At 36.4% G+C, this 16,865-nt stretch overlaps 1 protein-coding gene across 1 annotated transcript in view; it reads left to right on the forward strand.

Moving 5' to 3' along the window:
* DNER (delta/notch like EGF repeat containing) overlaps positions 1 to 16,865 on the forward strand; it is a 136,592-nt gene that overhangs the window by 90,137 nt on the left and 29,590 nt on the right. The window contains exons 6-7 of the mRNA XM_075716876.1: positions 177 to 330; positions 5,698 to 5,811. Of these exons, the coding sequence (XP_075572991.1) occupies positions 177 to 330; positions 5,698 to 5,811 (268 nt within the window). The remainder of the gene's footprint in view (positions 1 to 176; positions 331 to 5,697; positions 5,812 to 16,865) is intronic.

Consider the following 16,865-nt stretch of genomic DNA (forward strand, 5'->3'; position numbering starts at 1 on the left):
GAAGAGTTGGTGCAGGTTTAGTGTTTCAAAGAATAACTTTATGCAGTTGATGTATTTACGGTGCTACTGTTTTTACGAACAGGAGAACAACAAAAACATCTTTGTTCAGTAGAGTATTCAATGAAAACATAATCTTTGAAAATTCATTGTGAAGTACATACCCTGTTTGTTTTTAGGCAACTTTTTTCTGTGACTGCGAGGATGAGTATCAGGGTTCCCTGTGTGAAGAATTTGATGCTTGTCAGAGCCAGCCCTGTCAGAACAACGCAACCTGCACCGATGTAGCACAGAAACATGATGGGAACAATTTCACCTGCAGCTGCCCGGCTGGTAGGTTTTGTATTACACTTTGAATAATGCATTTTTGTTTTCACATTCAGTGCATATCTTTTGCAGAGCAGTGAACAGTGCATCTTCAGATACTAGGAAAGAAGGAAAATACAAAAACAACATACGGGCAGTTTTTAAAAGGCTGTAGAAGATTCTTCACCTGTGAACAATGCCACTGAAAGCACACATCCAAACCATAACCTAATGAGTGAATTATTCATAACTAATAGAACTTTACCTACTAAGAAAAGATGACCAAAATTTAGTTTACTTTTTTCTTAATCTGTTTTTTTCTTTTCAATAGATATTTTAAGTATGCATTATAACTAACCTTTCAATAAACATGCTTTCATTGTAACTAGTAAACTCTTTTCTTCAGTTGCACCAATCAAATGGAAGAAAATTCTCTCCACACTATGCAGTTGTTGGATTGTTCCTCAGAATCAACTTAGGTTTTGAAAAATTTTTAAAAATGCACAAACTAATCTAATTTGTGGGTTTGATTAATGAACAAGTGTCTGAAGTTATTTTAAGAACATTTAAGAACATTTGCTTTCAAAATTTGATCAAATGAATATAGATGTCTTAATTGAAATTAAAATTAAATACAATGGTCACATGCTGGAGGGTAAATTAAACATACATGCTGATGGAATAACCTTACAAAATGGCTGTTAGAAAACTCTGCTATCTGAACCTTGCATTTCAAAGACAAACTCAATTATCAAAATGGAACAGTTACTTCAATGTGTATTTTCTGAAATTATTTAAAAATAAAAGTTGGCTAAGATTAAGATCAGTAGCAGGTAATTTATTTTGCTTCCTACAAATATTTTACTGTACATTTTCATTTCTGTAATGTATTGGCTGATAAATTATGAGATCATTTACTGGTCAGTTGGTATTAGAGAGAAAGGGGACTTATCTGAAGGGGGGGAAAAAAAAAAAGAAAGAAAAGAAAAAGGAAGATGCTTCCAGAACAAGTCCTGAGATCTGAAGAATATAAAAGCTATATCATAAAAGGCAGAGGGAGAAATGAATGATATGGTCAGGTTTCTAGCGATTGTGTCTAAATGGTCATTGAATGTCATTAATGCTGGGTGGGTATTTGTGTGCATTAAATGTATATAAAAGGTACATGTGGCAATACTTCCTTTATTCTTTCCCAAAGTGGGATCATGGAGTGGGTGTTCTTATGTTCCCTTAAAGATGGGAATATGCTTATTCTTTACCCTAACGCATGTCAGCACAGACTAGAGAAACTTCTAGCTGCTCTAGATTGTGTAAGTACCACCCTGAAAAATGACTGAGCCAGAAGCAGGTGGATGCAAATGATGCTTTTATGTGGCTGCTATGTACTGCCCTCTGCACTGTTTCATGAATGACACAGTTCAGAAAATCAGCAATGGCAAATTATTAAGGCCCCCTTCATTCTCTCCAAAGGCCAAGGCATTTCCTTTTAATTATACTACTTCTGCCTCTAGGACTTCCACTTTTTCCTCTCTTTGCTTAAAGTCACTATAGCAAATGTGCAGCAAGAAAGGGATTTATATTTGGGTTTTTATATAATGACCTAGTTTTATACTGCTCTGAAAATACGATGTGATGTTCTTATCTACGTGTACTCTATTCTATTTTATAAGTTTGCCAAAGGATCAACTGTCACTTTAACAAGATACGTAAATACAGTTGAATAAGGATTTAAATTTGAGAAGAGAAAGATCAGAGTGGAACAAACTTCAAATGTTTGAATCCCTACTGTTATTGTCATGTTGAATATGGTTGATTCAGAATTCTTTTGGATTTTGATAAGTAGTTTCTAATTAGAAAAGAAAAAATGTATTTGTTATGTTTGTGTGTTTTATTGACTTAGCTATCTTGGAAAATGTTCTACATCAAGTACTATTAAGCTAAATTTCTTTTTTCAAATTCCCTTCCTCAGAAGAAATACAAGAATGATTCTAAAAACCCTGCCCGAATTCATGAAAACAAGTTTTTTATCAGAATATAATTTTAATATAAAATATTTTTCACATACTTCAGAATTCTTGGTGTTAGTTGTGTAGAAAAGCTTTAGGGGGAATATTTATGATAATTCTGATGTGCTTAAAGCCTAAGAGTCTTTCCACTAGGAAAACTTAATATTTTGAAGTTGTACAGCTAAGTTTTGCAGAGTAACATAAATATACTTCCCACTTACGTACAAGATTTCAGAGGTAAGCATTACTGTGTTGTTACACTCAGATCAAGTCTGTGATATTTTCTGCTTCTACTGGGAAATTACAAATTGTAGTGCCTTGATAAAGCAAATGTTACTTTATTTGCATAATAATATAAAATCCTAAGGGTTTTTTTGGTTACCATGATCCCAGATATCTGCCTCAAGTGCTTACTTATTTTCTTTGAATTCGGCCTCTCTATTTTCTTTAAAAGCTCCCTATGAGTTAAAAAAAGTAGTCAGGGACAGGCATTTCAATTGCTTGCTTCAGAAAGTGTTAAGGTGATTGTAGAAAAATTGATACCATGAGATATCCAGGAAACAATGACTAAGATAATGACAATTTCTTGAACAAAATGAATTTGTCTTACATATTTTTGGAAATATAATATATTTCCATTGATGTCTTTATTGCCTTTTAACTTTGGATTTTATCCTTTCCATTTAAATACTGTTTCTCTAAAATATAATTTATACGTTACTATTTTCATAATTGTTTCTTCTCCTTGTCTCTAGAACAATTGTTAGCTCCTATTGGGGGAAAAAAATTGTCAAAATTCTAAATATTTCCTTCTACAAAACCCCTCCTAGTTCTCATGGCATAAAAAAAAAGCTTACAATAAATGGAATGAAGTTATTTGGTTTCCATGTGTGCAGGCTTTCCTTCTGAATGACAGTGTGTTCAAGTCCCTCTGTAAATCCTCAGTAAGACAAATACAGTTAGCTTAATTTATTACATTCTAGAACTAGCTTCATGGCCTCAACACTTATGTTTAGGTCTAGCTTTTAAGTTTTTAAAAATAATTTTCCTTAATTTTTTTTAATAGCAAATGTCTAATGTTATTCAGATGGCTTAATCATTGTTAATTTAAGTGGCTTGTGTTTCTACCCATAATTCTCCCTCGACCCCAAATTTGTGTCCACACATCAAAAAATAGTCAGGAAAACTAGCTGTTTTCATATAATTATTAATTTCTAAAAAATGGTCATTGCATATGGAAAAATATTAAAGAAAGTGGTAAATAAGAGTTTAATTATTGTAAAGTCTCCATATGCAAGTTTCAGAAACATTTGTATGTTTCCCAAATCTTGATAAAGGAAATGTTACGAAGATAAGTATCAGCACAAAATGAATAGGTGTAACGATTCTTAAAGAGTATCTCACCAGCAAGCTGCTTTTTTTTTTTTCCCCTCCATGGTGATTGCTTAGCACCTCCTAATTTGTAGCTCTTGTGACATATTTGCTATGAAATTCCTGAATTGTATTCTCTTTCAGATGGACAAAACATGCCCTATAGATAATAATAATATTTATTTCTATAAAGCTGATGTAAAATATTATCTCTGAGTTTTCCCACAAGCTACAATGACAATTGCAGGAAGTCAGATTCCTGTAGCAAGCTTCAGAGCAACACAATCATTTCTGCCTTTCTGTGCCAACATTCTTTTGGATACATGTTGAATTCCAGTGTAATTATTAGCTTTCACAAACTTGGTAACAGTTTGAAGATGGAAAAATGTTTAAATTAGTTAAGCATATTCAATACTGTATTATGATTCATAAAAATAATCAGCTGACTGTGAGAAATTCAAAAAATATGAAGCCTATAGATAAAAAAAATCAGTTGATGGAGTCTTCTATAATAGTTCATTGCTGCTTTTGTAAATTTTACGTTAATTTGAGACCAATTAGAATTACAGAAAATCACTAGCTAGCCAAATTGAGGCTCATGTCCCTCCAAGTGCCTCAATCTGGTCCAGAGGAGCTACCTCACGAGAGCACAGTTCTGGTTTTCAACCTCAGTATTTTTCTCCAGTTTAGGTGATTTATGCACATTAATCTAGATGCAACATATGACAAAGTTTCTTCTTCCAGGTTTTGCATTGCAGAAAATGGGATCATAATTTATCTCTCTATGGCATATAAAAGCAGTAAGGTACACGGAGAGGAAAGTGTTATACATCCTCTTCTATAATAGTGCTCTAGCAACTCCAAATATAACAGTCTATGTTGAGAGCTATTTTATGGTGACATCAATAGACTTGAACAGGTATAAATATTAGACTGCCCGAAAGACTTATAAATGTTAATTTGGATTGCATTAAAAAGAATAATTTGATTGAAATAAGAATTTTTCTTTCCTCCTTCTTCCTTTTTCTCCCCTGCATAAGCAAAATTCTAGTCCAGGCATGTCCTCTATATCACCTTGGGGTCTTTGTCTTAGATACCTGTTCATAGCAGTGTATTAACAGGGACACCTAGTTGTAGCTGACCAGTCTTTAACACCAGCCATTGTGTTAAACATGCTTGTTATGGAAGATATTTACAATTTTCTATAGGGTTTCTTTTAGAAAATAAAATGCCTGTGTATGTAGTGTGTAGTTTCTTCTTCAGTCATGCATCCAAGATAGTTTCTTGGAGGTAAATAAAAATTAGAAAGGGGAAAGTGTGGTATTTGTTAAGGAATTTAAGTTTGGAGTGTTTAATCATTTAGATTGTGTTTTGTAAGTTTGTTCATTTTTTGGGGATTTGTTATAGACATCAGACATATGGAACAAAGCAAACTTATGGTCAAATAGTACAGTACACACAATCTGTAGCTTGTGAACATACAGGATCTTATTTGGAAGAGTTTGCAACTGTGCTGAGCAGTTCTTCACAGCTCCCACTTAAAATAAACACTCTTTTTGAAGCCCAGAAGTAGGAACAAATGACAGTCATTCAGCATATGCACAAATAAGTCATAATGTCAAGTCTTGTTTAAAGTCTTGCTAAAGATTATTGACTTGAGATTCAAGATGCATTTGAAAACCATTCAAAAATGACTTCTTTTTTGATTATATGGGTGCTGATGAGACCCAGCACCAACCTCTGTTATATTAGTGCTGTCAGAGTATTGCTGCTGGTAAAATACAATTGATACAATCTCTAGATTTCCACTAGTTATTTATGTTTCTCCAGTGAAGTGTAAGTTCTAATTAAAAATCTAATTTTACAAGAAATTAGAAGACTGTCCTGGATTCTGTTTCTTACTTTGGTTAATTTTATTCAAGAAAACTAACGGTACTCTTTGAATAACCTAGTAATACATTTAGTGATAAAACCTCATTTTCGGTATATTTTCTGAATGTTGTGTGCTATTTTGTAGGTTACACCGGAGAGCTATGCCAGTCAGAGATTGATCATTGCATCCCGCAGCCATGCCAAAATGGAGGTACCTGCTCATCCAACATCAACGGATTCAGTTGTCAGTGCCCAGAAGGTAAACAGCAAAGACCTACCTAGTACCTCATACAAATTGGTGTTTTGTGGGGTGTACTTAGTCTAACTTTTCAGTTATATATCTATTTGAATATTTTAAAAATTGTGCCTTAGGCTATAATTGCAAGTGGAAAAAAAAAAATCCAGATGAGAAATCTTTGTATAATCAGCAGTAGTATATGAAGTGTGATAAGAGCTAAGTGTTTCAGTTTATATGTGGTGCAGAAATGTTCTCTCATTCTCTGGCACCTCTACAGTTCAAATCAAGCTCCAGCCTGAGAAAAGTAAATCTGAAGAGACTTAGGGTGTGGTCTGATTTTTGTGTTGTCCAGTAAATGTGTGAGAAAAAGATGCCAGATGCCTCCCGTGTAGTATTTGCATATTTCTGTATATGGGTCAGTTGGCTAAAACGTGTGCTAGAGCAATAATTCAAAGATAGTCTTCCAAAGTTTTAATTCATTCTACTTTCTATTTGGACTTACTCCTTTCTCTAGATGAAAGCCTTTCAGTGCTTCTCACTGGTAAACACTGTTAATGTAACTATGTGAAATGAGGACACCACAATGCTAAAGTGTATGTTTTCGTAACAATTTGCTGACTGGAATGGCAGATGCCTAAATTGCTCATAAAAAATTTATCAGGAGCGAAAACTCTCATTATGAAGCCTTCCATTAGTTATTTATAATCAAGATTAGAACCTTGAACTAATTATATTTCTGTTCTTTCTTGATTTGTGGATGTTGTTTTTATTCTGCCAGCACCTTATGCTTGCTCTAAGTGTACAAGTCTTTGATAACTGCTCCAGTAATATATTAATGCTTAATAATGAAGATTACTTGTAATTTCTTTAGACTGATTCCTTGCTTTTCTAGAGTGTTATGCTTTAATGAATGACCCACTTAACAGTTGCGTTGAAACACAGACACGGACATTTTGACAGCAGTACAGATCTTGCATTTGGAAGAATTTTGAAAACTGTTTGCCTTATAGTTAGTAGCAAAATTCAGTGAGAAAATTATTACATTAGACTTGGTCAATAATTTAATTGCATTTTTCTTAGGAAATTTGTTCAAGGATCTTTAAGGATGTTTTACAGGAAATGATCTTTCCAATAATAAATGTTTGGATAAACAGCTACTGGGATTTTTGGTTGTTTTAGAACTGCCATATTTGTTTCTGTATGGCATGCCTTAATTGCTTGCTCCTGATGACCTATTAATGAATATTCTGACCATATCTCAACTTCTTTCCTACTGCCATTTGAGACGCTGGCCATGGGACAGGGTTACTGGTGGGTTGAGGTCACTAGATGGCCACATCACCCATCCTCTACTGTGGCTGTGCTGTGGTGCTGCGTCTGGGATACGGTGCTTGTAGCATAGCTCTTCAGTGCCCTGCTAAAAGGCATTTACGCCTTGGTTGCTGTGCAGGGTTGTGGCTGCTCTCCTGCTCAGGGAGCTCATGCCAGCAGCAATTAGTCTGTGAACAGGAGCAGGGTAGGCTGCCAGCTCCACCTGGCCCGCAGGCCTTGGCACAGCCACAGGCAGCAGTGCTGCTCTTGCAAGGGCACCAGCTGGCTGTGCCAAGGGCCCTGCGCCATTGCCCTGTGCTGTGTGGGAGGCCTGGAGCACAGAAGAGGAAAACCTTCCCTTCATCTCCCTCCAGAGCTGTTCTCCCCAAAGAGAGTGGTGGAGAGGTTATCTGATGTGCCATTACTTGATGTGTAGCATTCTTATTGATAGCAGCTTTTCTGCTGCAGGAGAACCAAGTTACTTGCGCTTTTCTCTCCTCAGTTTTACTTGTGTTTGTCTATCTCTGTGTTACGCCACTTGGTCCCACAGTCTTGTTGCCTGCTTTGTTTCTTGAATATGTATCTTCTGCTCCTTTCTTTGCCACTTACCCATATATGTGTTTGATAGGCTTCCAGTTGTTTCTGCTGTGTGCTCTGCTTTAACTAGGCTTATTCTGGCACAGTTATTGTACTATCTTATTATTTAGGCTGTATGCTTTGTTCTTTTTCTTTCTGGGCACGTTGGTACCGTTTTGTGTGTTACAAACCTGTGCTCCTTTTCTGCTTCGAGTCTTGAGGTGTTCTATGGTTTCTGGACTTTCCTTAAAGATATGATGTGCTTTTTGACCCTTCCAAAGGAAAGGAAAAAAAAATTACTTAACAACTTCAAGAACTACCTCTCTGCTCATAGATTTTGTTGATAGGCAAACATGCTTTTTGGGGCACCTGTCTGAAACATTCTGTGCAGGGTTACCAGCTCTAGTCTCCCAGTATCATTTCCATGTTTCCAAGAACAGCCATGTTATAGAGCAAGGATAGAATTGGGGGAAGAGCTGTTACCCTGAGTGCTTATTTATATGTCTTAACATGCTCATATGGTATAAATGTTTTCAAAAAGTACTGGGGCAACACCAGAAAAAAAATTTACTGAAATACATTTACAACTCTTGTTAAAGTCAGTTTTCATACATTGACCTGTCTTATTTCCCGTGTAGAAAAAGCCTTTGGAGGGGATAGAAGGTTTCAGGGATTACTTTCTGGACTGCCCAGGGTTATTTCCCTCAGAAAGAATAGTCTTGTATGCACCATGTCTGATTCTCAGTCCCTTGGACATGAGAAAATAATTCTTAGGTTTGCAGGAACGAATGCACACATGGTCGCTTCTCTTGAGTGAGCCTGTGATAACTCCATAGCAGCCCCAAAGGTTCTCCCTGACTCCCTAATAATTACCATTGTTTCAAAAAGCAAATGCTTACCATGAAGTTACATAGCTGTGCTTTCTACTCATGTCCTCACCATAAAGAGTGGAGAGTGTTGGTGCAAAAGTGACACAGTCTGTGTGCAAGGGCCAGTGCTATTGCTCTGGAGTAGCCTAATGGGCTTATTAGGTAACAAGGTGTGCTTTTCCATCTTGTTCTGGAAGATCTACTAATGCCAATGAGCTCAGGAATTCAGATACTTTGTGGAGGGAAAGAAAGTGTTGATTTAACAAAATATATTGTCTAAATTTACTAATGACTGCCTTTCCCATGATGATTCTTTATTCTTTTGAGGTATTATTCTCTCATAGATGCATAGTTTGAGAGCTTTTGTTTGGGTTTTGAAGAGATTTGGTTATTTTTGTAAATAAAACAAAGGATAGTTAATTGAAAATTGCAGATGCAATAACTTGCAGATTTGCTATTTTTAGCATGTCCTAAAATTTTCCATTAAAAAAAACCCTACCAAAACCCCATGATAGGTTTCTAATTTAAGTGAGTTCTCTTGCTATGCTGCTATTCTCCTGCTGTGCTTAATAATAATTGCTTGTTGGTAAGAGGCTTTTCTTTCTGTAGTGCTAATTCAGCACAGTGGGGGAAAGGTAGCCAAGGAGCTTATATATGTGTAAATACTAAAAGACTGGAGATATATGTGGTTAGGCAGAAAAGGAGAATAGAAGATGGAAAGTATCGCAAAGGGAAAAGAAAAAGATGGCAGAAAAAGGAATGAGATTGAAACAATGAGGAATGATCTTGAGATTGTGCGTTTCTTTTACAAATGAGATCTGTGGTTCATTAAAGAAGCATGTGATAACTTACAGAAGGTGAGATCTGAGGCACTGAAAAAGCAGCCTAGATCAGATATGAACATTGCATGATTACTCTTTAGACAATTTTACTGTCTTAAGAGTCCTTTGGTAAAGAAAACATCTTTATGCTTGTGGATTCCATTTTCTGTGTGATGCATTGTAGATTTTAATATCCAAAATATGTCAGAAAATAAACAGCTATCTGAAGTTATTGAGTCACCTGTACTAAAGAGAAAATTGGATTTTAGACTCAAATTTTTAGTGAAGAAGCTTAAGAAATACTAAGGACTGAAGAATTTGTTCAAAATTTTGACTCTATTATTGTGAAAAGGATGGTTGAGATGTTCTTACTTACAATGGGGTGGGGATCTTTGATCATCGGCTTTAAAGTTTCATGACAATAAAAACACATTTAGCAAATATTACCTTCTAATGATCATGCAGAGAAATTTCTAGACATTCTAAAAACCTACACATAGTAAACATCTGTCAACCTCAGCATGGATATTTGAAATTTATATTCAGAATGATTCCATAAATACCCATATCACTCTTAAATATCTCCTCTGATTTTCTTCCACTTATTGTAGTGAATAACATACTACTGTATTGACAGTAATATTAATTCATTTTATTTGAGTTGATTGGGGTACTGCTAATCAACTTATAAATTTGGTTACTTCATTTTCTTTAAGTCACTGAGAAGTTATGTAAATTCCCAAAGCACACTGAAGTGAAATTCAATGTATAAATAATAATTAGAAACATAAAAAAAGCTGGTTGGAATAAGCAAGAGTAATTACAATAAATGTTTCAGCGATGGTGTATTGGGTTTGCATGGCAAGGTTTTGGTAGTGGCGGTGCTGCAGGGGTGGCTTCTGTGAGAAGCTGCTAGAAGCTTCCCCTATGTCCGATAGAGCCAATGCCAGCCAGCTCCAAGATGGACCTGCTACTGGCCAAGGTTGAGCCAATCAGTGACAGCGGTAGTGCCTCTGTGATAATACAGTTAAGAAGGGGAAAAAAAAGGCCCACCCCAAAACAATGGGACACAAACTGCAGCTGGAGTGAGGAGTGAGAATATGTGAGAGGAACAACTCTGCAGACACCAAGGTCAGTGAAGAAGGAAGGGGAAGAGGTGCTCCAGGCACCAGAGCAGAGATTCCCCTGCAGCCCCTGGTGCAGCCCGTGGTGAGGCAGGCTGTGCCCCTGCAGCCCATGGAGGTAATGGTGCAGCAGATATCCACCTGCAGCCCATGGAGGTAACGGTGCAGCAGATATCCACCTGCAGCCCATGGAGGGCCCCACACTGGAGCAGGTGGATGTGCCCGAAGGAGGCTGTGACCCCATGGGAAGCCCATGCTCGAGCAGGCTCCTGGCAGGACCTGTAGACCCATAGAGAGAAATGAACCCATGCTGGAGCAGGTTTGCTGGCAGGACTTGTGACCCTGTGGAGGACTCATGCTGGAGCAGGCTGCTCCTGAACGACTGCACCCCAAGGAAGGGACCCATGCTGGAGCAGTTCGTGAAGAACTGTAGCCTGTGGGAAGGACCCACGCTGGAGAAGTTCACAGAGAACTGTCTCCCGTGGGAGGGACCCCAAGCTGGAGCAGGGGAAGAGTGTGAGGAGTCCTCCCCTGAGGAGCAAGGAGCAGCAGAAACACCGTGTGATGAACTGACCACAACCCCCATTCCCCGTCCCCCTGCGCTGCTCGGGTGGAGGAGGTAGAGAAAGTCGGGAGTGAAGTTGAGCCCGGGAAGAAGGGAGGGGTGGGGGAAAGGTGTTTTAAGATTTGGTTTTACTTCTCATTACCCTACACATGTTCTCACTCCTCTCTCCTGCTCACTTTTGATTGGCAATAAATGAGACTGATTTTCCCCAAGTTGAGTCTGTTTTGCCTGTGATGGTAATTGGCGAGAGTTCTCCCTGTCCGTATCTCAAGCCACGAGCTTTTTCGTTATAATTTCTCTCCCCTGTCATCCAGTTGAGAAGGGGAGTGATAGAGCAGCTTTGGTGGGCACTTGGCATCCAGCCAGGGTCAACCCACCACAGATGGAGAAACTAGTTATCCTTACTTATGTAGTTACTAAATTCATTGAGATCCTTGTCAAAAGTTTTAAACAAAAAAAGTGCATGGAAATTATCTGATCATGTGGTGAGGGAATGCAAGCTCACTAATCTGTTCCTTACACATGCAAATTTTGTAAAGTTGATAGAATGAAAGACTTGTGTGTATATATATCTTACATTTTTTAAATGTTTGGAGAGCCTTTGTTCATTTTGCTTATAAGATAATATTAAAATAAATTAGTAGTGGAATATGGTTTTGAACAAAGCCAGATAAGAAGCGAAGTGTAGATCAGTTATTATAACAAAGAAATAAACTTCTGTTGCAAGATGTCTCTGAAGTTGTGTTACATGCAATTTTAATGTCCTAATGATGTCTACAGATGGACTGCATTCAGTGTTACAGGAAAACTTTAATCTTTGATAAAAATAGCAAGCATTCAGCTGGCCAACCACATGAAACTGGTTTGGATTCTTGGGATTTTGCTACTTTCTCTATGCAGAGGTCACCTGCTCTGACAGAAGTGGCAGAAATCTTTTAATTCAGATTAATATATTTTTGAAAAATACTCATCAGCAATAATGGATTTCATAGCCATCCTGGAGAAGGAGATAGAGAGAAAACAATGTTATGATTAGGAGTTTAACATATAAATTACTTGAAATTCACATTTCAGGACTGATTTTATTTTACTATTGACGATTTGATTTGACTAGCTGCAGATAACTACAGCTAGGCCACACACTGAGCAACAGTGCCCTGAAATACCTGCAAGTATTTCTGGATATACTGGAAAACAGCAAGTTTATGAATGCTCTTATTGTGGTTTCTGTTGTTTAAAAAATAAAGGGTTTGACAGCTATAGAAGATGCTAAGTTGTGATTCATATGTGTTGATTTGCAATAGCAGCTAGAAAATTACATTGTCACCATGAATGTTAATTGATTGGGAGAACAGAAGTTATTTGCCTAGATTAAGAACAGTTTAAGTTTCAAGGTCTTCACTTTTTCTGGGCTTCATTGCTCATGTAAAAGCCTTTTTCTATATTGTATCTTGCAGATGTGATTCTAACTTCTTTAGGTTTACATACAATAAACCTATTTATTATCTTGATTCCAGGAAACTAGGTCACACAGCTGTTGCATATGGAAGATTTCCCAAGGTTACTGGTGATTAGAGAATGCAGAATTCTTCATATTACCATAAGAGAGTTTAATTTACCTGAAGAACATTTTGGTTTTAATTAAAAATTTTTATGGCTGTTTGGTTTCTGGTACTCTCTGCTAATCTAATGTTTTCACCTGGCATCTTCCCAAATTGCTCCTGTTTTTAATAGACTTCTCCTTAATGCTTTAATGGCTTTCGCCTCTGTTTGTCTTTATCTGTTAAGGCTTAGCTAGGGTGAATTTCAATAAAAATCTTAAATTTAATGATTTGTTTCCTTATGATGAGTATCTTTTTTCCCTTTACAGAATTCTGGTAAAATTCCAACAGACATCTTGTATTCCCTCATAAAACAATTTTCTATAGGGAAGATAATAAATTGCCTGTATTTCTTTTAATATTTATCCCTGCATTTCAAATCTAAAGATTTTGTAATCCCTAGTCCTAGCAATTCACAGACTTAATTTTTCACATTTGTGCAATTCTTGGAATTAGGTCTAACATAACTTTCAGCCAAGTTGGTTGTTCTGCAGACTATATGAATAGCACTTGTACAGTATCTTCAGATAATGTTTAACTTCCTTGATTTGTACGTGGCTCTTTTGCTTTCAATAGCCAAGTAATTAAAATCTCACCAGGGTGAGAAATCTGGCTTTCATCCAGAGCTTTTCTGTCTCTGAAAACATTTTCTGATCTAGTTTCTATGATTGCCCTGGAGGACTATAGCAATATATGAAGAATGTCACCTGACTTACTACTTTTATTCTTCTTGACAACTAGCCAAATGGTCTGATCCGTGTAATCACAAATATTGTATTGTGGTTCTTAGCAGTGTAAATTGTTTCTAATATGGCCTTTCCCATTTACCTTCTGTGTTATTCCTTTGGTAAATTTTGCATTCAGATCTTTCAAATCACCAGTAGTCTTTACATTTCAGTCATGTCCCTGTTATACCAATAATGACCTAGATGCAGGGTTGGGGTTGTGTTAGCTGGCTGAGAAACAATTCAGACGATATTTATGTGCAGATAGATAATCCTAATTTTTTTTCATCCTTTTTTTTTTTATTCTACATTCAATCAACGCACCTCTGATTTTTAAATTTGTTATTTGCATTATTTGTTTTCAACAATTTTATTGATTTGGACTTAATGTGTATTTAGAAATGCCAAAATCATAGATCTTCAATATAGATGTGTAACTACTGCTGCTTTGAGTATTTTTGGATATTTGACTCATACATAAGATTTAAACTTCCAGAATCAACTAAACACATTTCACAGTGCACTCAAAGATAGTACAAGGGCAATATGTTTTAGTGTATTTTAAACCTGCATATGTTCTTGAAGTGCTTTGTCACTTGAAACATTAGCCATCTGCCAGTAAGCTTCTCTTTGTAGGGAAGATTATTGCAGAGGTTGTAGTGAAGCAGCATTAGTGTCATTGTGTGACCTCAGATCTCCTTGATCCTTTTTAATCTGGTTTCAGAGTTAGTGTAGAGATTTCAGCAGACTCATTGGCTGATCTCCTCCTGGTAATAGTTAAAAGTTCTTGAAGATTCTTTTAAATCTGTCCGGGATTTTATGATAACAGTACAGGCTTTTTTAATTTGTCAGCAAACAGTGACTGAAATTAGATTCTTGATATTAGGGTTTCCGTTCTTCTCAGTTTCTGATGGTTATGCAGTTATCATCTACAGGAGCGACCTCTAATACAGGATTCCACAATGTCTGTTTTTAAGCTCTCCCTCTTCAACACTGGTCTGCAGGTGGTCCTCATAAAGACCATGAAGCAGTCTGAGCCATAGGATAGCAAAACGGAGAGGGCAGAAGGCTCTTGCCTCTGTTCTTTGCCTGTGCCCTGCCAGACTTCTTTCCTGGTCGGTTGGTGAGTTACTTATAACTAAGCTGTTAAAAGTTCAATCTGTAGGTTGTTTCTTTTTTTTTAATTACCTTTTTTTTAAAAAAAAAAAGGATTATTTTTCCTTTGTTTTTCATTCCATAGCTCTAGCATAAGATTTATGAACATATGAGGGAAATGTGGCTTTTCAGGTAATTTGTCTAGGATCTAATATTATGAGGATGCTACTGAAATCCTGCTGCCAATAGTGCCCAAGAATATCCTAGTTTTGTCTGGAACTCGCAGGGCAGTTGTGGCCTTTCCATCTTTTGATTAGTTACAATAATCTAAGTTTTGTTCATTTTGTTCATTTGTTCATCTGAGTAGATCCCTGTAGTATGCTCTGTGTGGGTTACTCACCTTTGTTTAATATCCATTTCCCTCTCTTTCTGATGCAGTTCACTGAGCTTTTGCAGGTCTATAAAACATAGAGTGTGTCTCCTTGAGGAAGCCCTCAGGGTATTTAAAATTAATTGCCAGTCTCATTTTTTTGTGCGTGTGTGTGTGCTGGAAACTTTAACATCCTTAGACTGATTATCTCAGCCCTCACTCTTCAAGTCTTGGAGCTCAGTCAAGTTGACAGACTGTGCTCAGTTCACTTGGTCTATCTGGCCCAGGTTTTCAACAAATCTAATCAATCAAGAACAAACTGTAGAATTTTAACCTTTTACTAAATGTTTGGGGTGTTTTTGTTATGCTTTAAAATGAAAATCAATCTATTTCTGATGCGCTTGTTTTCAGAAATGCCAGCTCCTGACTTGCTACCCATAATTACAGTGCTAGAACTACAGTTAAACAGAGTTAGTGTTTAACTCACCTGAATGTGAATAATGAATAAGTAGAAAAGAAAGAAAATCAAAATGCCCTGAAAGTAACACATCTGTCAAAATTAACTGAAAACTATTTCCCAATGAATTGTACCTTGCTTGAAATGTGGAATGACATTGTTTATAACACAAATATTTACTGAGTCAGTAAATGATAATGAGATGCTGTAATGTATGTATTGAATGTGGTATTTGGTCTCAATTTTGGTATTCATCATAAGCTTTATACAATATAGGGTTTCAGTTCAAATACATCAACTGCTTTTAATCTCGCAGTGAGACTTTATAGATACAAAAACTGTAGAAGTAAGGCCAAAAATCTGCTTCATTCCATCAGGGGCAAGATTTCAATATTGACTGTTAATCCAAAGTGTCACCTGTCATTATTTGTTTTCATGCCCTGAGTCATTGGCAGGCTGCTGTATAACAGAGACATGTCCTCCATCTTGATCATTTCTCTCACCATCAGGCACATTTTGTGGTTTGCTTTTTTTTTTGGTAAATTTGTTTTTCTTTCTTTCTGATTAAATATTTTTCAAATCCTAGAACAGTTTTAAAAGCATTTACTTATTTTCTTTGATGTCTGAAATGTTGCTACAGTCTCCTGGGTAGCAGTGGCAATGTGGTCTGTTCTTTGTCTTTTAGACTGGCACAACTGCAGTGGTTTACACTTTCTGCTAGAGTAGATTGGTGAAGCTGGCTTGATGGGTCTTGAGTGGAGGCTGGCCTGATTTGCTCCTAATTTCTCATTCCCAGTGATTAGTGTGTTGTAATTTTAAGAGCTGTTCTACAATGCAAGATATTCCAGGGAATTTGAGCCTGAAAAGTGGTGGTCTGTATGCATGGACCAAAAACTCATCAAAAAAATATTAGGGTTGAATGAAAAGGACAGTTTGCTCTCTTATTTGGAGGAGCACTAGGATTTGAATATTCTTTTCTGATTTGCTTTCGGGTATTATAACCATGCTTCATATTGCTATGTATGTGATGTATGTGTATGTGATAAAAACTATAGTTAGTATACTGCAATTTGTTCAAATGTTACTATTTTCTACATCTGATTAAAAAAAAAAACCAAACCTTGCAAGGATATCCTTTTCTTTATGTCTATTTTTTATATGGTGTTGCTTCAATAAATCATTGCCACTCCTGCTAATAAGTACATTCTTATAAAAGGTAATCTTTTAAATTACCGAACCACAAATAAACACATATGCTGCTTTAGAGGTTGTTTTTCTTAACAAACATATTAACAGAAATGAAAAAAGGTCAGTTTTGGCTTTTCTTTTTTTTCCAGGCTAGTCTGTTCCTAATCTTTAGAAAATGTCTTCTGCTTTTCTAGCCAGATACACTTTCTAAAGTGGATAAGCACTGTCAGATTCAACAAATATTTTTGAATTTTGCTGCTTTAATCATATGGTAGTATGATTCTACCTGAAACATCCTCTATCATACCATGTTAATGGGTAAAATTAGAGTTTAATATATATAGGAAGTCTGTATTTTTGTATAATTTTTTCA

The sequence above is a fragment of the Pelecanus crispus genome, chromosome 9, assembly GCF_030463565.1.
Source record: "Pelecanus crispus isolate bPelCri1 chromosome 9, bPelCri1.pri, whole genome shotgun sequence".
In the NCBI taxonomy this organism is placed as follows: Eukaryota; Metazoa; Chordata; class Aves; order Pelecaniformes; family Pelecanidae; genus Pelecanus; species Pelecanus crispus.